Below are 26,958 nucleotides of genomic sequence, written 5' to 3' on the forward strand. Positions count from 1 at the left end.
GAGAGAGAGAGAGAGAGAGAGAGAGAGAGAGAGAGAGAGAGAGAGAGTTTTCCCTATTTCCCTTTTCCCAGAGAGATAAGTTTTTGTTAAAATAGAATGAGAAGGGAATTCCAAAGACCATTGGTTGGGGGGGGAGGGGAGGCGGTACAGGGGAGGAGTGAGAATATTCCTACCACAATTTCTTTAATGTACATAATCACACCACAGGAAATTGAAACAGAAAGACTTATTTTATTAGTAAATTAACACTCAATTATACAGCCTAAAAAAGAGTACAGTAGGATGAAAAATACAAACTTGTAATTAATCTAGTGAACCTAATGGTACAACACTGAGATTAACTTTGAAATTTATCATTTTCATAATAGCAAATATGTTCCCTTCTATTAAGATACTTTTGATGTTAAATTGGCAGACATACCAAAAGAATAATATTTCTGGTAAAATTTGCAAAAGTTTTAAAAGTATTTTCTTTCAAAGAAAATATTATTAATATTTTGCTTGATAACCTACCAATTTTTGCTGTCTTTAATTATATTTTGCTGGAACTAATTAATACTCAATTTCCCTCCCCCTTTTTTGAAGCACATGGTGGCTAAAAAGGAAAAACAGGAGGCTTGGGAGTAAGCTGAGTAGTGGGAAAGTCTTCCCAGGATTCTCTACAGACAATTTTAGTACGGCTGATAATTATCGTTATTAATGATGATCAGCTATATTTACTAAGAGTTTTAAGGTAACAAAACGCCTTTTGATGCGTAATCTCATCTTGACTATCTCAGTAACATTGTGTGAGTGTCTTTATCCCCACTTTTATGGATAAGGAAAGTAAGACCCTAACAAGTTACATCATTTGCCCAGGTCTTCTGTCTCCAAATCAGCATCTTTTGTACAGTACCTGCTATATTGGTCAATTTCACTATGATATCTAAAGTTTGGGCAAAATGTGGTGGGTGCTAAAGTTAGGAGACCAGTTTTGAATTCTGGTTCTGACATGGCTTGTATGCCTGTAGACTAGTCATTTAATTTCTGAACCTCAGTTTTCTCAGCTATAAATTAATTCCTACACTGTCTACCCTTCAGGGTTGTTGTGAGGAAAACGTATTATAAAATGTCAGTATGTCAATGTGAGCTGTTAGTAGCCACTAAGAAAACTAAAATTGTGGAATTGTGGATGGGTAGAAATGACTGAGCACATAATTGGAGGCTGGGGGTGGTAACAGTTCTGTTAACATGATGGATGATTGTATTGATAGGTTATATTTGATCCCAAGAAGTCAAAGCTCACCAACCGTTTCAGGTATTAGGGTGGTAAGATGTTTCATGTGCTAACCAAGACAACCTTCCTCTGAACTTGGCCTGTTGAATTGTTAGGATAGATTCCTCTAATTGTAGCTTTTCCAAGCAAGACACTACCCCCAAAGACCATCTGGTTCAACCTATTCATTTTACAGGTAAGGAACCGACTTAGGCAAAAACAACCTGACCTGAAGTCGCAATTCAATAAAGATTTAAAATGTCTGCTCTGGATTGGGCACTGAGCAGAGCTAGTTTGTGGCTGAAGCTAGAATTGTTTTCAACTACACTATGAAGGCCTCCTAGCTTATATCTTATTCCAGGGTCATAAAGGTTTAGACATGTCCCCAGCATAGATAAGATATGAAGAAGAAAAGTAATGGCAAAAATTTTAGAATAAATTGCTAAGGCAGACTGTGGAACTTGCTTCCAAGGAGATCACAGACTATGGAGTGTTAAATCTGAAAGATTATCTAGAACAACGCTCTCGTTTTTCATCTGAGGGAACTGAAGCCCAGATAGTAAGACAGCCTCTCTGAGGCTGTAAGTAGAACTGAGAGCAGAGCCCACCCAGATGTTGCTGGGGCTGTGTCCTTGAAGGCTGCCAGTTCGGTTGTCTTAAGTGAACTGAGTAGTCAAAGCAAACTCTCTTCCTAAATTCTTTTTTGTTACTGAAATATTAGAATTACCGCTTGCATTGGCATCACATAGTGGGAGGAATCACTGCAAAGTGACTAAAAAGCCAGACCTAGAATCAGCATGTCTTTGGTTCAAGTCTAAACTTTTAACACATTCTGTTTGTGGGACTCTGGGCAAGTTACAACCTCTCAGTAATGGAGATGCGTCTCTCAATCTCTAAATTGCAGAGAAAGTGCTGACCTGGTTTGATCACGGGAGTTTCCTCAGCTGAGATTCCTCTCCTAATGGAAACCACTGGCCAAACCCCCAACCCTATTGCAATCAGGTAGACTTGTCCCATGAATAAGGTAGATACCAATTTATCTGGAACAGTTTAGGCACACTTCTCTCTGGAGACAAACAAGTGAATTAAATGGTGCTTGGGGGTGGGGGATAGAGATTCTTTGAATGTTACTGTTCTCCTTTAAAAAAAATCCAATATTAGGCCAAACATTACCTCATGTTGGATCCTACTTGACAGTACCAATTACAAATAATCTTACAGCACACTCCTTTTCATCTTCATGTCTCTTTAGCACTTTTCACGTCCTTATGAATAGAACTATCTTGGGATAAAAGTTAGATGTGTTATAGAAAAGTTGGGTCTCAGTTTGTCAGAGTTTCAAATCATTTTTCAAATGCTCTGTCAGGAGGATTTTTTTTTAATGCCTCATACTTTATATGTCAAGAGCTTGGTTAGGTTCAGTTTCCAAACAATTTAACTTATGTGGGTAGTTCAATGCTTTGTATCCAGCAGACACTTAGTATATGGTATCTGATGTCCCTTTCCAACCATTTTTTCTTAGAAATGAATAGCTGTTTTGCCAGGTTCAGATGATTGTTTGGAGGGCAGTCGGAAGAGTTCTGGTTCTAAAGTCAGGGGACTTGGGCTGTCATCCTAGGCTTGATGTTGGGTAAATCACTTAAACTCTCTGGGTCTCAGTTTCCTCGTTTGTACAATGTTGGACTAGAAGGACTCTGCTCCTATTCCAGTAATCAGAGCAGCACAATTTCAGTTTGCTAAGGTCCTGTGTCAGCAGCATCACTACTAAGTATTTTTGCTGGTTTATTTTGATAAAGTTAATTTATCTGTAAGACAGGAATCATGAGCTTGGAAAAATGGGATGGAAAATCTGGAAGGTCAAGAGAATGCAGACCTCGACCAAAAACTTGGTTAAGAATACAGTATATCCTATAGTGTAATGCAGTATAGGGTAGTATATAGACAGAGTATATCTTAAGTCTCATCTTAACTCTTTGGGAAAATGTCTTTAAAGTGACTTTATGGCCTTTGGGTCTTTGCTCTGTGTAAAATAACAAGTAAACAAAAACAAAGGGGAAAAAAACATCTCTCCTTAAACCTGGGGTTCTTAAACATTTTGTTGTCAGGAACCCCTTTGGCAGTCCAGTGAAACCTCAGGAATGATGTTTTTAAATGAATAAAGTAAAATACAAAGAATTTCAAAGGAAATCAAAGTTTAGTGAAAATTAAGATTTTTTTTTCACATCCAAGTTCAAAGATGCCTGGAAATATATCCATGAACTCTTGGGGATCTGTTGTCCCTAGGTTAAGAATACAGTATATCCTATAGTGTAATGCAGTATAGGGTAGTATATAGACAGAGTATATCTTAAGTCTCATTAAAAATGAAGTTAATGAAATTTGCCTAACCTGTGGGATTACTGAATAAAATTGGAAAGAACCATTAGTATTTAATTTCCTCTTATCAAAACTCAAATTCCATACAATCACTAGATCAGAGCATTAAATTCTATCGCTATAATTACTAGTGTCATTGTATTAACACATAAAACTGTTTTTATGGAAAGTGAATTACACTCATTACCTGACTTAGAGCTGAGCTAGAGAACAATTGTCTAAGGGAATCTGGAATGATAGTGGAACTAAACTGGCCCACCATTGTCACAATAATCTTTCTAAAATATGGCTTCATCATGTCATTGTGCAAGAACCTGCAATGGCGCCCTGTTTCTTAAATCAAATCACACCCAAATTTCTCAGACTGGAATTGAAAGTCCTTCAACAATACATCCAAGCTTTTCTCTTACCATTGCCTAGCTAAGCTTTTCATTGTAGTTGGGCTGGTCTCTTGACCATTCCTCACATATGGTGGCTCATATTGGTCTCTAGTCCTCAATTCCTGTTATCTTCTTTTCTCTTAATCTGGATCCTATACTCCCCCCCCCTTTTTTTTTTTTTGCCTTTTGGAGGGCATTTGGGATTTAAGTAACTTGCCCAAGGTTACACAGCTAGTTTTCCTATACTCCCTTTAATGCCCAGTGAAAGATTAATTTCTTCTATGAAGCCTTTCCTTAAAAACCTATTTAAAAAAACAAACAAAAACTCTTCCATACCTACCAAGTCACGGCCATTAGAGTCAGACGGAATATTAAAGATTATTTTTTGTCTTAAGCCATTCATTTTCTAGATAAGAAAACGTAGTCCTGAGGAGGTAAAGTGATTTTCTCAGAGATTACACAGTATTAAAGTAGCCAGAGCAAGATTCAAACCCTATCTTCTGGCTCCAAATCTTGTGTACTTTCAGAGAGAGATGCTCTGTATCAAAGGAAATTAATTCAGATTTATTGAGCACTTGATATATTTAAGTCATTGTGATAAAAAAAGAATTTTTTCTAGTTCTGAACTATGATCTTTCTCAATGATGTTAATTTCTCCTTCCCAGTCTCTATATTACTGTAATACATTTGTCTATATGTTACCTTGCAGCGATTCTCAAGTGATTTCATATAATTATGTTGTTTACAGCCAATTATATTATAATTTCTGTTTTCCTGAGATCAGAAACTATTCTCTACTTGCCTTTATATTCCTTGGTAATATCAAGTATCCTTTAAGATTGTTAGTAAATTCATGGATAAATGAATGAACCCTATACTTAAAATGCAAGAGGAAATCCTAGATATTGTCTGCTTTAGCTTACGCCCATGGATGCATCTCCTTTTATAGAATCATAGACTATTTCTGCTGGTTACAGCTTTAGTGAACACTTTGTTTACTCCCCCACCCCTTTTATTTTATTGATGAAAGACCTGAAGCCCAGAGAAGTAAAATCACTTGCCCAGGGGCACACAGTTTATGGGTGAATGAATTAATGAACAAAAAAGCATTTCTTAAGCACTTATTATGTACCAAACTCTGTGCTAAGTACTGGGATAGAAAAAAAAATTAAAGAAGGCAGATTTCTTCTGACTTCCTAGACCTTCATTTGAAATAGTTTATTTTTTATGCATCCCTAGACATCCCTGTGTGTGTAAGAAGTGTGCAGGAACATGACTAAGCAGGCTATAGCAGTAAACTTTGTGAACTCTTTCATATTACTGATTTGATATAGAGTGTTCTGATTTCTTTAATCCTCTTCAAAAACGAAGAACAGGGCACATAAATTAACCTTAAGATCTTGGTGCTCATTCATAAAAATGTGAAGTAGAGCACTTCCTGACAAAGAGATGCAGGTGTAATTTCCTCCCATTGTAGTGCGGATGGAGAATCCTATTTTCCTCTTGGAAGCATAGAAAATAACTTCCCAGAGTTTAAAATAAAGAGGAAAAAAACAAAGGAAAGCATTTCGTATGGGAAAACTGGAGGGATTGGTGCCTTAAAATTTTGGTGCCTCACAGCTTCATAGGCAGAGAAAATAGTTAAAATTGTGTTTTGTAGATCCTTGAAACTAAAATTATTTTTAAAATTAACAGTCAGAAAGCTCAAGTAGCTAAAAGATACTAAAGACAAATAGTGAGAATCTGTAATATCTTTTGTACTTCCACAAAGGACAGCTTGGGTTGTGTTAGTGAGTAATCAGCAGAATTGTTACTGATAGTAGGATTCAGTAAGAAAAGTAGATTATTGCAGAGCACCAACCCTGGAGTCAGGAGGGACCTGAGTTCAAATCCAGCCTCAGACACTTGGCACTTGCTAACTTTGTGACCTTGGACAAGTCACTTAACCCCAATTGCCTTGCCTTCCCCCCTCCAAAAAAAAAGTAGATGATAGGTTAAAAAAAAATCAATCAACATTAGTTCCAGATAATCTGAGTGTTTGATTTTGTACAAACTTTAAAAATTCAACAAAAAGACCTACTATGTGTGAGGTACAATTCAAATGGCTAACTTTTTTTTCACTTTTCATTCAGAAGATCTGACATCCTAAAGAGATCTTCACAAGTCATTCTTCCTTGAATTGCCCCTACAAAGTTGGCGATGAAAACATCTCCACTACCTATTTCTTTCTGATGAGAAATTCTATCTAATATCAGATGTTAGTACTTTTAACCTTCATTTGGTTCTTTGGAAACAGGTGTTTTTGCTTGTTTCAACTGGAAATACAGGGGGACTAGGCCTTGTAATCTAGCAAAAAGAGCTCTGGCCTCAAAATCAGACCAGTTTAAGTTCCGACACTTATTCTCATGCTCTTTGGGGAGAGAGGGAGAAGAAATCACTTAACCTCTCTGAGCCTCAGAGGGAGAGATGGGGGAAATAATCACTCTACCTACTTATTCTGAGCACGGTGACTTGAAAATCCCACAGTACTATACACATGTGAATTATTGTTTATGAACATACAAATATCTCTTCAGTGGTTTTTTAGTCATATCTGACTCTTTATGGCCCCACTTAGGGTTTTCTCGGCAAAGATACTGGAGTAATTTGCTATTTCCTTCTCCAGCTCGTTTTACATATGGGGAAACTGAGGTAAACAGGATTAAATGACTTGCCCAGGGTCACACAGCTAGTAAATGTCTGACACCAGATTTGAACTCAGGAGGATGAGTCTTCCTGACTCCAGGCCTGGCACTCTATGCACTGCACCACTTAACTGCCCCACAAATATCTCTAAAGTAAAATAACTCATGGAATTCAATGTAAAGATAAATCCATTCATTCTGTGCACAGTGAATAAGATCAGTTTGGGGGAAATGGTAGTCATTGTATTTTGCTCTAATAGGACCACATCTGAAAAATCGTATTCCATTCTTGATGCTACATTTCAGAAGTAACATCAGTAAGCTGAAGCACACCCATATGGGGTATTGTTGTGTCCTTTGTTCAACGAGGACCAATGATATCAGGAAGATGATGTCTTGACTTGCAGGTGAATTGGATTTAAGTGAGGCAGGGCTGTGCAAAGTCATCAGCCTCACTCTCTCCTGCTCTCATCAGTCCAGGGCAAGGCAATAGGTCAAGACTGGTCACTGGACACAGTGGGAGACCTTGGCCTTTTTTAGCTAAAGTTTTCCCCATGTCTCAGATTGTCTGGGGCAACACCCATTCAGTAATTCCACATGAGGATAGCCTTATATTAAAGTCCTACCCTATGGAAGAGCAGTTAGATTTATGCTATTTTGCTTCTGAGAACTGAGAGTAATGGGTTGCAGAGGGAAAGATTTCAGTTGCAGAAGTTCTTAACCTGAAGTCCATGAGCTTTTAAAAAAATTGCTTTATTTCAATACAATTTCTTAATATATACATATATAGATATATAATATTATTTTAAAACATTGTTCTGAAGAAGAGGTCCGTAGGCTTCATCAGAGTGCCAAAGAGCGCATGCGCTCTCTCTCTCTCTCTCTCTCTCTCTCTCTCTCTCTCTCTCTCTCTCTGTCTCCCTCCCTTCCTCTGTCTCTCTCTGTCTGTCTGTCTCTCTCTCTTTCAGTCTCTCTCATTAAAACTTCTTAATCATGAAAGCTTTCCAAAATCAAGTTGCCTTTCAGCAGGTCTTCAAGCAAAGGCTTGATGACCACTTCTTAGGAATGTTGTCTACAGAACTCTCTTCAGAATGGATAAGAAATGATTCTCTCTGACATCTCTTTGGACTCTGGCATTCTGTTTCTACCCCTAGTTTAAAACTTCATCTTCCTTCCCTGCTTTAAAGTCTTTACCTGGTGTTCTAAGTGGTGGGGTGGGACTTGAGATGCTCGGTTTAGTTTCTAACACCAGATCTGGCTGAAGAGCGTTTTCCAGTAGAACAGGGTGGAAAGGGAGTTGGGAGGAAAGAGTTCTACCCTTTTCAATCTCTCGGTTGCTCTGCTCCTATCACTTTATTTTTGTCCTTTAATAAAATAAAAGACTGGGTTTATGTTCCACCGATTAGTTTTAATTTTTAACAATCATACACATAGTCGATGTATTTGATGACCGGTTATAGTTTAGTCCATGGCAGGATGTCTTTTTTTTTTTAAGCAAGAGCGCCATATGGTTAATCCCAAGTGTTGCTATTTGAGAATGGGTCACTGCCTTAGAGAAATTGCTAATTTTGCAAATAAATGGAAGGGTGAATACAAAAAGGCATATTGTTTGAATTGCTAAACATAGCATAGCTTTGGATCAGAAGTTTTGCTGGCCTTCTTACAAAACCAGTCTGAATAAACCTTAGCGGGTGATTTGAACCCGGTGTCCATTTGGTGAACTGTACTATTCTCTTACAGACTGCAGTGGGCTGTGCATATAACATTCCTGTCACTGTTACTGCATACCCGTTAATTGTAGCGCAACAGAGAGGGTTTAAAGAGATCTGGTTCCCAAGCTTGCTAATGAGCTAAGGCTCTCTTCACCCTTAATGAACCAAGATTGGTGTGTGGATTTTTTTCCCCTCTTCTTTTTTACACGGGGGTGAGTGGTGGGGAAAAGGAGGGAGGGCGGCAAGGGTTCACACAACCAAACAACGATGTTACAGTGAATGGAGTGTGCAGCTGTGCCATCTGAAGCTGTCCTGAGCTGGAGAGGATTGTACAGTGGAAGTACAGCCCTGTAAGCGTGGGGCTGAGTCCTTTGCTTCTGCTCTACTGGCCTGTCAGCTTATGACAATGACGAGCTCCTGATGAGAGCGTTTTAGGAAGGGAGAGCTTTAGGCAGGGCAACTTGCCCTCAGCAATCACTTCTTATAATTCACACAGACAGGAAGGAATCAAGTGTCATTTTGGTTATGGGGGAAGGTGGGTACTTTCACATATGCACAGTGGTGTTCTTCCCATCTCAAAATCACAGATCCTTTGAATGCCAAGGTTCCTGCTCAGCTAAGGGCAGTTTAAAAAAGAAAGGTTTTGACTGATCACCTTTTCAACTAGACATAGACGTGAGGGTTCCTGGACAGGGGGAACAAACTGTAAAAGATGTTTCTGTTTTCCCCAGTGATCATTGTGAAACTCCATGTAATTTATTCAGGTTGAATATTTTGAAAGTTGGTATTGCCAACTGTGACTTCAGTCACTGATGTGTGCGTATGGATTTTTATGTCTGTGTACATTAAGGAAAATATCCGTCTTTTCATTTAATTCAGCCCCCTGTGCTGCACTATTGAATAAAATATTACATATTTGTTAACATGAATATTCATGGATGATAAACCATAAACATAAAGGGTTCTGAAATTATCTGTAATAGGTTGGCTCATTTCTCCAGTTCTTCTGAATTTTGAGCCAAAGTATTAAAGTAATGCTGTTAAGGTAGCTATTGAGTAAAGGTGCTTAACCTAGTTTGTATCATGGATGAATTTTTTTGGCAGTCTGGTAAAACCTTTGGACCCCTTCTTCAAAGGAATATTTTAAAATGTCTAAAATAAAACATGTAGGGTTACAAAGGAAACCAATTATGTGGAACAACAGTTAACAACATACTTTTTCTAGAAAAATTCATGGACCATGGGTTAAGAAATGCTTTTTAAAAGGGAACCCTTTTATAACCCTTTTATGAGTTTTAAATTCTCATCTATTTGGACTTTTCCATTTCAATATTCAAATTGTTAAGAACTTACTGGTTTCGGAGGGGAGGGGAAAGTGTTACAGAGAGAAACCATCATTAAGGTAGGTATATTTGATTTTTTTCATTTAAGCAAATAAGAGAAGCAAAATCATCAATCAGTTGATGTATCTGCTAAATCAAAACTTGAGGTGGTTCCATAACAGGGTCATTTGGAAGTATTATGAGAGGCAGCAAAAGTTGACAACCCCCAACCCTGGTGACTGACCCCTCGTGCTTTCTCTTGCCTAATCGAATTTTACATCGTATTTTCCAGATAGCTGATCAGCTTCCTTGGATTTCGCTGACGACACAGGAAAGCTTTGCCTGAAGATGGAAACATTGGAGTCGGAACTGACCTGCCCTATCTGTCTGGAGCTGTTTGAAGACCCCCTACTGCTGCCCTGCGCCCATAGCCTCTGTTTCAACTGCGCACATCGCATCCTCGTCTCCCACTGTGCCACCAACGAATCTGTGGAATCCATCACTGCCTTCCAGTGCCCTACGTGCCGTTATGTCATCACCCTCAGCCAGAGAGGTCTAGAGGGACTCAAGCGTAACGTCACTCTGCAAAACATAATCGACAGGTTTCAGAAGGCTTCTGTGAGTGGGCCCAATTCTCCCAGTGAGACCCGCCGAGAGCGGGCCTTCGATAGCAACGCCATGACTTCCAGCGAGAAGGTCCTCTGTCAGTTCTGTGACCAGGACCCTGCCCAGGATGCTGTGAAGACCTGTGTCACTTGTGAAGTGTCCTACTGTGAGGAGTGCCTGAAAGCCACTCACCCGAACAAGAAGCCCTTCACGGGCCACCGTCTCATTGAGCCAATTCCAGACTCTCACATTAGAGGACTGATGTGCCTGGAGCATGAGGATGAGAAGGTGAATATGTACTGTGTGACAGATGACCAGCTAATCTGTGCCTTGTGCAAGCTGGTTGGGCGACACCGGGATCATCAGGTGGCCGCTTTGAGCGAGCGATATGACAAGTTGAAGGTAGGTCAGGGCCATCCACTGTGGGCCAGAAAGTGTCGTGGTGAAGGTTCTCTCCTCACCTGCGTTATCTGATTGGGATTAGCATGGTTTTCTGGCACTTCCTAATGTTACACAAGAATGAATCCTGTAGGAAGTCGGTGATTGCTTGTGATTTCCGTGTTTGTGAATGTGTAGGTGATTTCTGGGATTTTGGATGTGTCCACCTTTTTTTTTGTTTGTTTTTTTGCTTTTCTTGTTTTGTTTTTCATGTAAGAGCTTGGTAGATGTAGATAAAGAGATAAAAATCTAGCCTTAGGACATTTCCTTCATTCCGGGAAAATTTTTTTCTATCCTTGCTGCATGCCTAGGAGTGAAAAATCATGTCATTTCAGGAGAAAAAAACCAGGATTCTAAGGCGCATGGAACCTCTCATTCCATGTTCAAATGACATTTGGTTATATTCCTCAAAACTAGCGTTCTTGAGTTTCGTTGCCCAAGTGTCTTGAGATTAGGTCTTAATTCAATCATGAAATAAATCAGAAAATATTTGAGCTCTAGGTTCAATATCAATTTACCTTACCCCCAACTCCAGCTCTATACCTAGATTCTAAGTCCACAAACTGGAATAGAGATTTTTTTGGTAGAAAGACTAAGCCAGTACCCTGAGCTCTGTTCAACTTTCAGGAGAATGCAGGTATAGTTATTTAAAAGTACTATTGCAACTGAGATATTGAGACTATGAAGATTAAAAAAAAAGACTTTATCTTCACTGGCTAATTTTAGATGGAAAGGCATCAATTAAAAGGAAAGGAACTGCATATTAAAAGCTTTAAGTAAATATACATGGAAGTTCTTCCTCTCAGGAAAAACACATACTGTGGTGTTGATCAAACACAATAAATCACCTGATTGTATTATATATTGTGAACCAGAGAAAAACCTTCCCTTCTATCTTGGCTGCCACAAAGCTCTTTAACAGTAAAGGATAGCTATGCTTACAGGTCCTAGGCAGTTTATTTCTTGATAACAGGATTAAATGAAACAAATTTATTTTTTAAATTCTTTAATTGTCCACTTGCCGAAGGGAATTTTATGTATGATGGAGTCAATCCCTTCATTCAAGATCCCACAAAGATCAAGAACTTCACCTGTGTAACACACTCCACCTGAAGGATCCAGAGAGGGAAAGTCTTCAGTGTTCTCTCAGACTGCTTAGTGGAAAATAACTATTAAGGACTTTACTAATAGGTCTAAAGAAATGGATAGTAACTGTTATTTGGAGTAGTGGATGAAGGTGGAACCAAGGAGATGTGTTGTTTTATAACAGCTAATACCAGTATGAATCCTGTAGGAGTCTTTTAATTAGCATTGCTTTGTAAAAAAACAGTTTCAGAAAACTGACCCTATCAGTTGTTGTATTTTTATAATTTTTCCTAAAAAAGTTTCTCCCACTTCCCCCCAAGGTGGTAGCATGCAGGGTTAGAATTAGGGAGGTTCCAAAGTATAAATATACTGAGTCATGATACACTAAACTGCATTTTAATGTTTTTCAAAAAGATCTATTCATTGGATGATGTGACATTGTCTTTTAATGATTCTTAATTTTTACATGAGGAACGTACTTTTCATTTAGCCGCCTTTGGACTTGATACTTAGCTCTGGTTGTCACTGTTGGTAATTATTTAAATCATATCTCCACCTTTATTAGCCACAAGACAGAACTTGCTATTATGATCTACTTCTTTGAGTGATGGAAATGAAACCCCTTCAATTCAGATTCTGACGCACTGGTTTTATCAAGACAGTGAATTTAGCAGTAGCTATGGTCAAACCACAGAACCTGAAAATTAACAATAGAGATCAAAATTTTTTCCCTCCATTATTTTGTTTCAGAAATGTAAGCATATGCATTAACAGCCAATGTGAGATACCATTTTCCCCGCCAAAAAAAATAAATATCAAACCCTTTCAAAGCTGTAACACTGGAATAAATTTGTAATCAAACAACAAATGTTCCAGTAATATTTACGTTTGTCTTAATCTGTTGGGTTTTTTTTTTTTTTAGGATTTTAAAAACATATGCTAAGGATCGCTAATGAATGTCACATTTATAAGGTGTCTATAGAAGGCCAGAAATTAGATAGCATTATGAGTGTGTATGTTTCCTTTTGGTTTAGTAAAATACCTTGTATATAGCCAGTACATGAAAATTTTCTATAAAACACAATAATTAGTACATAGATATTCACATAATCTGTAAAAGGAAGATATTGTGTGCGTTAGAAGGGACTAAACCATAAATATCAGTAACTAAAAATGAATTTTGGAGAATTCTCACTTTGATCCAATAAAACAAGAATGTAGCACACATCTGGTTTTCATGCTCTAGCACCTAACAATACACAGACAAACCATTTTGGGGTGGGGGGACGCACAATGGTAGGGCAGAAAGAAGGGTGATGTTCTTCATGCTGGTTATTAACAACAGGCAAATGTTAAGAGAAAAAGAAATCCATTAATAAAATTTTATGTTAGGAGTTTTTAATTTTCTCTTCTTGTTATAACACTAAACTTTTGAGAAAACATTCTTTAAGAGGTATATTTCTGGACATTAGTATGCCATTGGAACAAAAGGGAACATGATTTTTATACTGGGAATATTTTTCTGTATATCAAAGAGAAATCATACACTCATACACATACACTGAAATCAGACATGTAGAATCCATGCAAAGAAAAGCTTTTTTCATTCTGCTTGGCATAAAATTACTTCAACAAACATAACGCATTTAGAGAATGCTGCATTGGAAAGCAACCACAAAATAGCAAAGTAAGGAGAAAATTTAGTTTACATTTCACGAAAACAGTTTTAAGTCTATTAAGAGAGAAGTCCTCCTGTCCAATTCTATGCTGACTAAATAGAGCGTATTCAAACATGCACATTTCCTCTTTTCATTCATTTGAAGGTTAAGGAACCTTTATATCCGCCACTGTAGGAGGAAAAGTACAGTGTGTGCTAGATAGCTTGTGTCCCAGATAACATATTAGAAATTTCAATATTATGAAATCCAGAGTGAGATATTTCTCTGACCTTCAATATCAAGTTAGACTTTCAATTTAGTTGCAATTTAAACTGCAGGTAATTATTTGGTTGGCCTGGTTATGAACACTGATTATAAGGAATTCATGTACATGTAGCATACTTCAATGACATTGTAATTATCAATGGTTCAATATAATTTCTAAAAAATTATTTCCTTCCCATGCCCTATATTTTACCCACTTGGGCTAGTTACCCAAGTACTAGACCACTTGTTTTAATGCTTTCTGTAATGCTAAGTCTTGTATACTTAGGCTTGAGTAATGAGTGCTAAGCTATAAGATTTATAGTTTTAAAAGGGGAAAAAAGTTGTTCTTGTAAAAATAATTATGCCATTACAATACATGGATGCTTTAGACAGGATAGCACTCACTGTCTCATTTAGTACAAAGGCAACCAGAGAGAGATAATATGTCTTGGTTTAATTCAACAAAGATCTTTTCAGCGCCCACTGTGTGTAAGGTACTGTGCAAGGTTCTTGAGGATATTTTTGTAACAAGGGATGAACTATAGTCTTTGCCCCTAAATAACTTACCATTTGTTGTGGTTGAGGAGTGAGAAGTTGTGTAATCAAATAGCAGTGACATGAGTTAGAAATATTAAGTGAATTTTAGAAGGAGGTATCTTGGCATAACCAGGTAGCATAAAGGTGAGACAGAAGGAGCAAGGTTTCTGTTATGGTTATTGGGTGTTTCAGGGGAAAGATTCTTTGAAAGTCTAGGACTTCAAAAAGATTACATTCTATTGATTAACTCATCGGAATGGTTTCTTTCTCCACTGGTGTTGATTACAACCCGCCCATGCCGTCTTGTACAAAAACACAAGTTCCTACTTTGGATGGAGAAGATGGACCGGCAGCTTCTCCTTCTTCTTTCTATTATTATATATTTTAGTGGGAAATAATACTTGTGAATGAATATTAATGAAGCAAATGTAGAGGAAAATATAATGTTATTCAGGCATTTACATTACTGACTATCATAGGAAATGGAAAGAAAGGTGATTGGAATGTAAAGGAGTTGAACCAGGCAAGAAATCCTGTTTTTCATGAGGATATTACATCTGTTGGTAGTAAAGAGACCTATCTAGGAAGATGTCCAAGGGGCAAAAAGGTATTTAGCTCCAGTTAAACAACCAACTTTCAGCTGCTGATAGAATATCTTGTTCAGTACCCATGGACAAAAGAAGCTTAGAGCTTCTTGTTTGGCCTCTTTATTTTATTGATCTAGAGATTAAGGCCCAGAGAGGGCTAAGAGATTTGACAATGATCTGGCAGCTGGAACTAGAACCCAGGTCTCCTGACTCCCAATCCAGTACAATTTCCATAATCCTCAGTGACAGCCTGGAGGAAACCTCCAGAGAATATGTGGCAAATGAGTTCCTTATAGCCCTAGAACCATAATCTGGATTCCACGGTCATTCACTAACTGCTGAGGTCCTTATTCAGCTCTGCTTTGGTTAGGTACATGTATCTACTCATTCCCAGACTTACTGCTGCTAATTTGTATAGGGGTTTGTGTTTATAAAGGAAAAAACATTCTGCCCCATGTGAGGTTTCCAGAATTCCTCCGTAGGATTTCTCCTTATGGAAGCAAATGTTCAAATTAACATCCTTCCCCAAGTAGGAGCGACCTTAAAGGCCGCTTAGTTTAATCCTTGTATTAATGGGAATCTTATCTACAAAAATAGGTAATCATTCCAAGTTAGTATCTACTGACTTCTCCAGTGTCCATGAGTGATGGAAACATGGTACAATATCAAGGGCAAATGATTAGGTCTTTCAAAATTTTGCTCAGATGCTGGAGTACATCTGAAGGAGCCTAACCAGGATAGCAAGAAGACTTGAAAGAATGTCACTTTAGGTCCAGGACTTAATGAAAAATTGGCTGAAAAAATGAGAAAGAGAGACAGAGACAGAGAGAATGACCTATAGTGCAATATTTAAAGGCTTGTCGTGTTTAAGTGCGACTAGGCTTATTTTATATGACACCATAGAGTAGACATAAAATGGGTAATGGAAAATTCTAGGCAGAAGGTTTTCAGTACAATCCAAAGAACTTTGTAACCATTACATATGTTCAAAAATGGCCTGAACTCCCTCAAAAGTTAGTTTGGATGCTTTTGGAAGACCATTTTTCAAAGGTGTTATTTTATAGGTAATTTTCCTAAAGGGAATGGTGTAGGATAGGTTGGAAGGCTGGAGGAGGAGTTCGTTTGGATTTAAAAGCTTTTTCCAACTTAGCACAGCTTGAGACTAAGCTTTGTAACATATTTGCAAACATAACCTCTCTGCTGAGGAAGAGGTGGTATTGAACAAATTGCAGCATATTAAGTAAAAGATATTATATCGTTGTTATAAAAAAGAATCACAAAACATATTCATAAGTATATAATTATAAATTATTATAAAAGATGAAAAATATCAGAAAAAGGAAATCCCAATTTAGACTAAAGAAATTGTGATTGAAAACTAACACATCAACTAATTTCCATGTCAGGGCAACTTTTCCTGAAATGACCTAAATAATGATTTAATTATTTCTATTTAAGTAACTATTCCAAATGAGCAAATTCCAAAGGAATACTTACTCCGTTCATTTGAGGGATATTTTGGTACTGTAGATAGGCCAAGAAAATAAATTCATTTGTCTTTCCACAAAATGACCCTGTTATAAGTTCACAAGGATTGGATTAGCTAATTATATTCCTAGTTTTTAGTGTGTGCAGTGGAAAAGTCCTGAATTTGGCATCGGAAGACCTTCTATTCACTAGTTAACTGACCTTGACAAGTCACTGAACCTTTCTGGGTTTCAATTTCTTCATCTAAAAAGTAGAAATGATAATACTTGTACACCTGCCCCAGAGAGTTATTGATTAAAATACTTTATAAACAGCAATGGATGTCAGTTTACTTGTTATTAAGAGCCAAAGCTCTCCATTCCAATAGCAGGCATTTATTAAACACCTTCTATGAGCTAGGCACTGACCTAGGTTCTAGAAATAGAAAAACAGACATAAAATTGACCCTTTCCTCTAGCTTAAGTCCTTATGAGGGGAAACAATCCACATAAACACAAAATGCAAAGATCATATGATCAAAAGGGGGAGAGCACTTATAGTCTTGGGGGTGTGGGAAATGCTTTTTTTTTTCTTTACTTTTTATCCACCACATCTGGCCCAAAGACAGGCAAATTATAGTTGCTTAACAAATGTTGTTTTATAGTTCGATAGTTTAGGAAGTAAAACTTGAGTTCCAGTAATGTTTACATTTTGATGTCTTTTAGGGTATGTAGAGCATAAGGCATACTGGGCACATTGGTATCATAACCAGGTAGTAAGTTAACTGGTGCTTGGAAACTTTTTTGAGTCTTTTTTTCAGAAAACTGACCCAAAATTCCCTAAACTTAAGATATATCTATTCTGAAAGAGTTAATCCACATTAATAAGCAACCAGCTTATTTCTGAGAATGAATTAAGAACCCCTCTGACTCAACTATTACTTGCAAGTGGCATCTTCTTAAAACTACTCTAATCTTATGAAAAGCATCTTTATGATTATGATCTGGGACCATGGCCATTATACTGTGAATTGACTTAGGAAACATTGCATATGGATGCCCATGTGTTATAATGGCATGGTTAGTGGTGTAATTCAAGTCTTAACTTTGTAAAGTTGTCCAAAATGACTTGGAGGTTGAATAGTTGATTTGCCCTGCTGGAAAAGATCAGATGTTCTTAACCTGGGGTCTGTGAACGTTTTTAATAACAATTTCAATAAAACTAGTTTGCTTTGTAATTCTATGGATTTTATTTTGTGGATTTCTGAGAAGGGACCAGAATGTGGAAGGACTCCATGACCAAGAACAGTTAAGAGTCTTTGCCTTAGTCTTCAGTGATGTGAATGTTCTTACTTTGGTTGTCTGTTTTTCTTCCATTCTTTCTGACTTGATATGGGATAGTGAGGATAACTCAAGAAAAAATTAATGATGAGAGTTGCAGGAAGATTAATGAAAATATCCAGCCAAGTTTTGAATTGTCAGGATGAGGGCTTTATAAAGGAGAATTTTAAGAGTAGCGTGCCCTGAATTTATGTAATAAGGTCAGCACTAGTAAGCTGTACTCAATTCCCACTGTGCATGGGGAAGTCTTTGTGACAGAAGTTGACATTTTATTTATAAAATAGATTGCCCTATTCAGACGTATCTTGATAGATGAGATTAATGTGGGGGAACAAATGATAGGGAACATACACATTTATACATTTCCAGTTTGGGATTTTTGCTATAAATCTAATCTTACTACTCCTGGGATAGTAAATAGAAAAAAAATTATTTTGGTAGCACAGTGGATAGAGCACTGAACTTGGAATCAAGACTTTTCTTCATGAGTTCAAATCCAGCCTCAGACACTTACTAGTTGTGTGACCCTGGGCAAGTCCCTTAACCCTGTTTGCCTTAGTTTCCTTATCTGTAAAATGAGCTGGAGAAGGAAATGGCAAGCCACTCTAGTACCTCTGTCAAGAAAATGAAGAATCAGACACAACTCAGCAACAACAGTAACAAGTAAGGGATAATTAACAGGCAATGTTGAATAGTGGATCTGGAGGGGGGTTGGAGATAATAACACAGAGCCTATGTAGAAAGGGCATTTCCTAGTTCTCTTCAATGCTTCAGGGATTTCCCCCTTTATAATCATCTTCTCTTTCAGCTGAAGAGAATAAAGGTAGCAGCTGTTATGATCACTTATCTACATTCTCATATCTGCTTGAAAACTGTGCTCAATTGATTTGTTTCGGATCAATTTTCTGTTACTTTGTTGAAAAAACAATCAGGAGAAAAAAAAGAGTATTGATGTTTATGTTGGCACCAGATAGGACTTTGTTCTTTTTATTCAGGTTTCCTTTTGGTGAATTCACTTAGTGAATGTTTATTTTAGGCAGAACTTTGAAATGTCTTGAGATCTGTCTGTGAATACAAGGAAGATTAACCCTTGAGAAATTTAGGGTACAGTAGGACTGGGGAAAAGGACCTGATTGTAATTTCATGGTTTTGTTTTGTTTTGTTTTGTTTTTTGATGGCTCAGAGTGAGTATAAATAGCAATTGTTTCTGTTCTGGTCCAAAACTCTGAGGGGCTTCCTCTCCCAGAGCGATCCTTTTGTGAAGGCAAACTAGGCCATCTTTTGCCTTCATTCTTACTTAGCCTTTAATTATTGAATGGGTGTTGCTTCTGATGAACTGAGACCTGGGAAAGCCCCACTTAAAAAGGCCAAGGTCTCTCACTGCATCCAGGCCTTCGCCCCATTGTCCTGACCTATGTCTTGCCCCTGGACTTTGATGCCTCTGAAGGACAGAGTGAGACTGATGACTTTGCATAGCTCTGTCTCGCTCAAATCCAATTCTCTTGCAAGTCAAGACATCACCCCCCAATGTCACTGATCCTCTTTGAGAATGTAGAATGAACAACAACAATTTCATTGATGTGGGGAAATCTGAAAGGGGTGAAGTGACTCTCCTAGGGTCATGTAGCCTGTATACTTCAAAGACAGGACTTGAACCTGGCCAACTCTTCCTGGGTCTGAGATCAGCTCTCTCTATACTTCATCATGGCAGCCTCTTATAATAGTTGAGTTTTGTTTGCTTTACTCTCATACAAGTCATATCCAGTCTTAATGAAAAAGATCCATAGTTAAACCATAAGCGATTATTTTTAGTTTAAGACTAATCAAAACTTGTTTTAATTTTTTTTTATAAATGACTGAATACTATGGAATTTCTTACATTTAAACTGAAAACAAACCAAAATATTCCTCTCAGAAAGGAAAAACAGTGGCAGGCTCACTTTGCATTCCTTTAGGGTTATCTCCTGAAAAGACTACCATTCACATACTAGGCTATTAATCTGTTGTCATGTGCTTTCCTTAGAGGAATCCATTTCCTTCCTGAGGAGGTCCAGTAGGTCAGGTAAATATCCAGCCTCGGAAATAGCCTATGTCTTGCCCACTCTGCCAAACTACTAATCTCTATAAAGATAGTGTTAGACACACACTCTAGGAAAATCCTATTGTACAGTCAGACCATTCAGTAATGTCCTTGATCAGTAAGGTGACTGAGCTTAAGCTGTTACAGTATTTTCACTATTCATTTCTAAGGAAACACTATTTAATTCCTTTAGTTAAAAGCCTGTAGTCATTGTAAGCCATGCTTAATAACTGCCATAGTGTTTTGAACCTCAGAAGCAGCTTATGATTGTTAAATGAATTAAAAGTTTGAAATAGTTGACTATGCCATTTATTTAAGTGAGTGTGATTCTTTTACATTTTGAAAACCATGGAAACAACCATGTTGTATACTGGTGGTGTAAACACAGAAATCAAAACATCATTGTACCCGATTCCACATAAAGTACATGATTCAATGTTAAGTATGTGATTCCAATGGCCATTCCATAGCCCTTAACTTCCTTCAAAATAGGGAAGAAAATCACTCAGTGGCAAACACCAAACTCTTTCAGTACCAATCTTGACCCTGATTTTGCTTTTTCTCAAAGGGAAATGGGCTATCATAAATTCATGGAAAGAAAATAATATACATAATGAACATAGCGATGTAAATGGAAAGAACAAAAAAAATTAGAAACAATGCTATATGATTAAAATAGCCAAGAAGCTTGACCCTGGACAAAATTTTTTAAATGTACTTCTTTGCAGAAGCAGGGGAGTTTGGGTGTAGAATATTGCATATGCCATGGGCTATAATGATGTTGGTTTTGCTGAATAGCTTTTTTTTCTTTTTAGAATTTTTATTGATAGCTTTTGTTTTACAACAGGTCCACATAAAAGCATTGTTTCTAAGCTTCATCCTAGTAATAGTAAGAGTAGCATTGGCAATATTAGTAATTTTTATATTTATATAGCACTTTAAAGTTTACAGAATACTTACACGGTATCATCTCATTTGAAAAAATTGTCATCAGGATTAATGTGCCCATTTTGACAATAGGAAAAATAAGTGGAGACTAACTTGCAAATTACACACATTTTCAATCCAACACTTATAATATCTATATGGATATTATTATAAACTATTAAAAATATTAAGTCAACAGATCTATGGAGATGTGAGGAAGAAATAATCCAATCTTTAGAGGATGCTTTTACTCCCTTACCCAGTAAGATAATGTAATCAATCTTTAGTTGTGAGACCCACTAAAAACAAAGAAGAGGAAGGAAGTCAATTGGGAAGAAGTTATTCAGTAAGGAAAAAAAGCTAGCCAAGAATTGTTGAAAGACTTTTTAGATATGTGAAAGCAAAGAGAATTTAAAGTAGATTAACCAAAATAAAAAAAAAATTTTAAGAATCTGGTTGATTCACCATATAAGATGTTAGTGTCTTTTAGCACCATGACTGTATCATTAAAAATTTCACTTTGAATCATACATTTATGGAGTTCTTTATTACTGGATATCTTAAGGGGATTTTTTTTATTGTTATTGATCAGTTGTGTACAACTCTGTGACCCTTACTTGGCAAGGATACTGTAATGGTGTGCCCTTTCCTTCTCCAGCTTATTTTATAGATGAGGAAACTGAGGCAAATAGGATTAAATGATTTGCCTAGGGTCACACAGTTGGGGTCTGAGGCCATATTTGAACTCAGGAAGTCTTTCTGAGTCCAAGCTCTATCCTCTGTCCCACCTATTATTTGCTAAGGATGCTTGCAAGGATTTCAGCTCAGATATTTGTTGAATCAGATTAATTTTGATATCCCTTTTAGCTATGTGGTTTTGTGATTTTATGATTCCATTATTTAATTCAATGAGTCTCAATATTACCAAACATATCAAATATATAAAAATAATACCAAACCATTCCACCATTTAACAGCATATTTCTTGCCATCCTGAAGTAGTTCCAGTTTTTGATTCTTTATGAAGTTGCCATTATACTGTGCCATACCAGGAAATTATCCTTTTTTATTTCAAGAAAAAGAAAATCTGTCCCTCCTTATCTGCTATAAACTGTTTTGACATGTAGCATATATATATGTATGTATGTATGTATGTATATACACAGAGAGAGGGGAATGTTTATTAAATATTCATAACATGAATAAGGAAAAAAGGAAATAATTATTCACATTCTGCCTTTAACAAAAAATTGGATGAAAAAGAACCCTGATAAAAATATAGCTTAAAGTACTTCTGCTTTGCCTCTCAGTAGATGAAGGTCCCAGGCCAAACAAAATGATTTCTAATGAAAACCGTGACTTGATTTAAGGTTATCTTCCCAACCTCTCCCATCTAAACAGAGCCAAAGAGTAAATTTAAAGTCAAGTATGGTTTGCCTCAACAAAATCATCATTTATGTCAAAGCAACATCAAACTATTTGATAGTTGCCTAGATTGCTTTCTGGTGTGAAGTTTGGATCCATCATTCTTAATATCCTTTTCCATTTCAACATCTTAAGTCATCATTTTCTCTAGTTAAAATAATATTTGAGATTTTTGGAATTGCCCTCTAGGAGTTTTGAATTTTGAATCTGTTAGATTCCTAAAAAAAAAAAAAAGACATTCTTTCTTGTTCTCTATTTAAAAAAATCTTACCAGCTACGCCACCACAAAAATCTGCCCCAGTTAGGGGCATGGATGTGGACCTGGGTTCTCTAAGGCTATGGGGAAACTCTGTCACATCTTACCAGATTGGAAAGACCACAACTACAGTTCAGATCCTAAGCTATGTCTTACTGCCTAAGGAACCATCCAGAAACATGTGGATTAATCCTTTGGCCATGGCACCTTAATGAAACAGTGAAAAATACAAGATGACCTGCAGTCCATACAGCCCCCTTTGTGTACACTAGAAATGGCCAAGAAGACACAAGAGGTTGCTAAGACTCGTGAAGTTTTTAGACCATGTACAAATACCAGCTGAGCTTTTAGATGAACAAAATGTAGGGTTGTGGCACAAGGGAAAGAGTAATTGGAGTCAAATGACCAGGATTCAAATATACCTACTTTCTCTTTTTTCTCTAAGTTAATGCAGGCAGACCCAGCAGCAGCCTGTTGCTGCTGTGGTGAGTGGTACCCCTCTAAAACAGAGCGGCAGAGAAGAGAAGGGACCATATTTGAGAGACATTGCAAGAGGGAAATTGATGGGCATTGGCAACAGATTATATGTAGAGGTTATTGAGAGGATGATGCTGCCCTCCCAGAGTAATGAGGCACATAAGAAGGAGGGAAAATGAATTCAGTTTGGAGATGTTGAGTTTAAGGGGTCTACTGAATATCTAGTTCAAGATGTCTGAAAGGTAGGGGGACGGCTAAGTGGCACAGTGAATAGAGCACTGTCCCTGGAGTCAGGAGGACCTGAATTCAAATCTGGCCTCAGACAACACAAAAACTAGCTGTGTGACCTTGGGTAAGTCACTTAAACCCCAATTGCCCTCCAAAAAGTGAAAAAAAAAAAAGATGTCTGAAAGGCAGTTAGATATGGGGTAGATTTGGGAATCATCACCACGGATTAATTGAATCGATGGGATCACCAGATGAAGTAGTAGAAAGAGAGAAGAAAAGAAGGCCCAGAACAGAAATCTTTGGGAGACCTATGGTTAGAAGTAATGATTATCTGGAAAAGTATCTAGAAAAGGAGACTGAGAACGGGCAGTTAGGGAGAACCAGAAGAGGATAGTGTCCTGAAAACCTAGAAGGTAATCAACCACAAGACTGATTAGAGTCGATTTGATCGTGGGTCATGGTGGTAGATTTTGGAGGAGAGGAGACGAAATGGAAAGGTTACACAGGAAGCATAGGGATTGATGAAAAGATCATTGGAGAAGAGAGTGAAATGAACATCCCTGAAGCAGTGGTCCAGGAGACACTTGATCATTTCTATCTCTTCGAGTAGCGTTATGGGTGAAAGAGAAGTGACAACAAACAGATGAAAAATAGAACTTATCTTTAATAAATTGTACCTTGGGCGTTACGGGGAAACAGAATTAACACTAAAGAAGCTAAACATGGGAAGGGCTGCTAGTCTGTGAAATATATGCTAAAAATGAAACAATTTTAACATCAGTAAGGGATACATTTTCATGATATCTAGAAGATATAAAGATAGCAAATGATCATATCTATATAGCCAAGATAACTTATTATCAAAAAAGATATAGAAAGAATGAAAGAAGATAAAATGAATAATTTTGGTTACATAAAATTTAAAAGTTTTTGTGCAAACACATTCAATAGAGCAAAGATTAAAAAGGGAACAGTTAAATGAGGGGGAAAAAATCTTTGCACTTAAGTTTCTCTGATAAAGATCTCATTTCCAAGTATATGAAGACCAGATTCAAATTTAGAAGAATAAGAATCACTACCCAGATGATAAATGGTTTAAGGATATGAACAGATATTTCTCAAGGGAAGAAATCCAGGCTATTTCTAAGCCATATGAAATAATTGATTGGATTCCTTAGAAAAATATAGTCTTTAAGGCTTGTCCCCAATAAGGTGTTGTCCATCCCTATTCCATAATTATACTAAATTATTTGATAGATGCCACTATGGAGATAATTATGATCAATGATCCACTGGTTATTAATAACCGGTGAAAAATAAAACAGGGAAATGTAGTCTCACCAAAGGTATTAGCTACTGTCATGGACAATGTCCTGAACCAAGTCCAAATAAAAGAGGGATTTCCTAATGAAGGTGAAATACTGCAGATGTTCTTCTTTGTGGATGACATTGTGCTGACTGAACTGACCTCCATAAACCTACCCACACTTCTTAGTTAGCTCCACAACAAAAGAAGACCAGCTTTAAAAATCTACTTGGGGAAAAATAAAATGGATAAAGAATGCCTATTGTTCAGGTGTTTGAGTAGCCCATAGTAGTCAATCAGTATGTACATCTTGGTCCGATGATATGATTGGACAATGAGGTGGAGTCTAAAATAATACAAAGAAAGACAGCAGACTAGTTTGCATTTGTTACATTTTGTATAGCCTTAAAACAATTCCAAGCTGCTCCGTGACACCAAGTCCCATCTTTTCAATGTAGCACTTTTCTAGTGATGCCATTTAAGTTCCACAGGATAGAATACCCCAATTTCCAGAGAATCCAAAATGTGGGTAATCTAAAAGGCAATGAAACTATTCATGTCGGTTGTAAATTGGAGAAGTTACTAGAGGTGGTTTGTTTCCAGTAAGGGGAATAAAAGACATCCAGGGAAAGAAGGTTCCAAAAGAGGGCTGGGTTGGTCTGCAGCAAGGGCAAGCAATAAAGACAGGTGCCCAGAAGACTATACTGGTATCTAGAGAATGTTTAAAAACACAACTAGAAAAGGCCTCTGAAGCACTGAATTGATCTCTGTAGAGGACTTATGGGAAGACAGACAAAAATAAAGGAGACCCATAGAATACTGAGTATTTACTATGAATACCCAGGCTTATCTAGCATTAACGTTAAGAACATGATTACTGCCTTTCTCAGTTTCCTTGTAGAGAACTAGATTTGGTAGCAGAACAGTAGGACTCAAATCTCTGCTATGCTGTCTGCTAGAATATGACTTTGGGTAATGCATTTTGTCTTTTGGAGCCTCGCTTTCTGCCTCAAGTCTCACCGCCCCTCTGCCCCCCTTGCTAATTCCAGTCAATTCTTGATATGACTACCAAATGATTTTCCTAAAGCACAGATCTGACCTTGTCACTCTGCTATTCAATATCATCTTTTAGAAACACTTTATTTTGTTTTTAATTTAATATAATACAACAAGTATTTCCATAGCATAGAATTAAAAAAAAATGATTGTGCAGGACAGCTAGGTGGTGCAGTGAATAGAGCCCTGGCCCTGGAATCATTAGGACCTGAGTTCAAATCCAACTTGAGACACTTAACACTTATTAGCCATGTGACCTTGGGCAAGTTACTTAACCCCCATCGCCCTGCCTTCCCCGCTCCAAAAAGCAAAAAAACAAAAAGATGATTGTACATGAAGGTAAAATCTATTATGTACAACTTTCTATTACTTTAAAATATATAATAAAATTACCATAACTTTCTTTTTTCTTCCTCCCCTCCCTGCCCTAGAGATGGCTATCATTAGACACAAATATATGTGTATATACACACACACACACGTATATGTAAAATCATTCTATATTTGGTTTTATTTATCAGTTCTTTCTCTGGATTCAGATAGTGGTCCTTTGTAATTAATTTAGTCAAAAGGACTTATTTGCTCAAAGCTGTTCTTAAAAACAATATTGCTGTTACTGTATACAACATTCTCTTGGTTCTGTTCATTTCACTCTTCATTATTTCATGCAAGTCTATCCATATCTTTCTAAGATCATTGAGCTCATCATTTCTTATAGCAGAGTAGTGTTCCATCATAATCATATACTGCAACTTGTTCAGCCATTCTCCAACTGGCATACATCCCTATAATTTCCAATTCTTTACCACCAGGAAGACAGCTGCTATAAATATTTTAGAACCTTTTTCCCTGATCATTTTTGGAAATAGACCAAATGGTGGTATTGCCGGGTCAAAGAGTACGTGGGCAGTTCAATAAATCTTTGGGCATAATTCCAGATTGCTCTCCAAAATGATTGAATTAGTTCACAGTTCCTCCAACAATGAATTAGTCAATTAATGATATAATATTATATCATCTTTATCTCATCTTTTTTTTTTACTTTTCATTTTTGTGTTATAAACTATATTCCTGAATTATGATAGTCCATGAATGTAATTTATGAATCAGTAAATATATGCACATTGTGGATTCATGCCCAATTTTATAATAGCAGTACACAGTAAAAAGAATTGAGGACCACTGTTCTAATCCTATGAACCTATGATTATAGGTCCATAGGATTAGAGTGAGAAGAGACTTTATGGCTCATTTAATCTAGTCCCCCACCATTTTACAGAAGGGGAAACTGAATTGCAGAGAAGGAAAGTGACATGTCTGACTTCAGGAAATATCAGAGCTATTTGAATTCAAGTTCTCTCATTACCAGTGTAGTACTTTATCCACCACACCTCACTGTTCATATTATCTATTCAAATGGGCTTTCTAATGGCTTTTTTCCAGGAGATACATTACCTAATTAATTGATGGTTTTCTTTGATGATACAT

General features: G+C 37.1%; 1 protein-coding gene across 5 annotated transcripts in view; it reads left to right on the plus strand.

Annotated features, from left to right (window-relative positions):
• The window catches only part of MID1 (midline 1), a 459,261-nt gene that overhangs the window by 303,386 nt on the left and 128,917 nt on the right, over positions 1-26,958 (plus strand). For all 5 annotated transcript variants that reach the window (XM_069066924.1, XM_069066926.1, XM_069066927.1 and 2 more), the window contains exon 2: positions 10,022-10,737. In XM_069066924.1, coding sequence (XP_068923025.1) covers positions 10,078-10,737 — 660 coding nt within the window. In that variant the 5' untranslated portion in view covers positions 10,022-10,077. The remainder of the gene's footprint in view (positions 1-10,021; positions 10,738-26,958) is intronic.

Source organism: Petaurus breviceps, unplaced genomic scaffold (assembly GCF_028583685.1).
Source record: "Petaurus breviceps papuanus isolate PSGF00001 unplaced genomic scaffold, PetGlider_PUasm1.0 90731, whole genome shotgun sequence".
NCBI classification, from domain to species: Eukaryota; Metazoa; Chordata; class Mammalia; order Diprotodontia; family Petauridae; genus Petaurus; species Petaurus breviceps.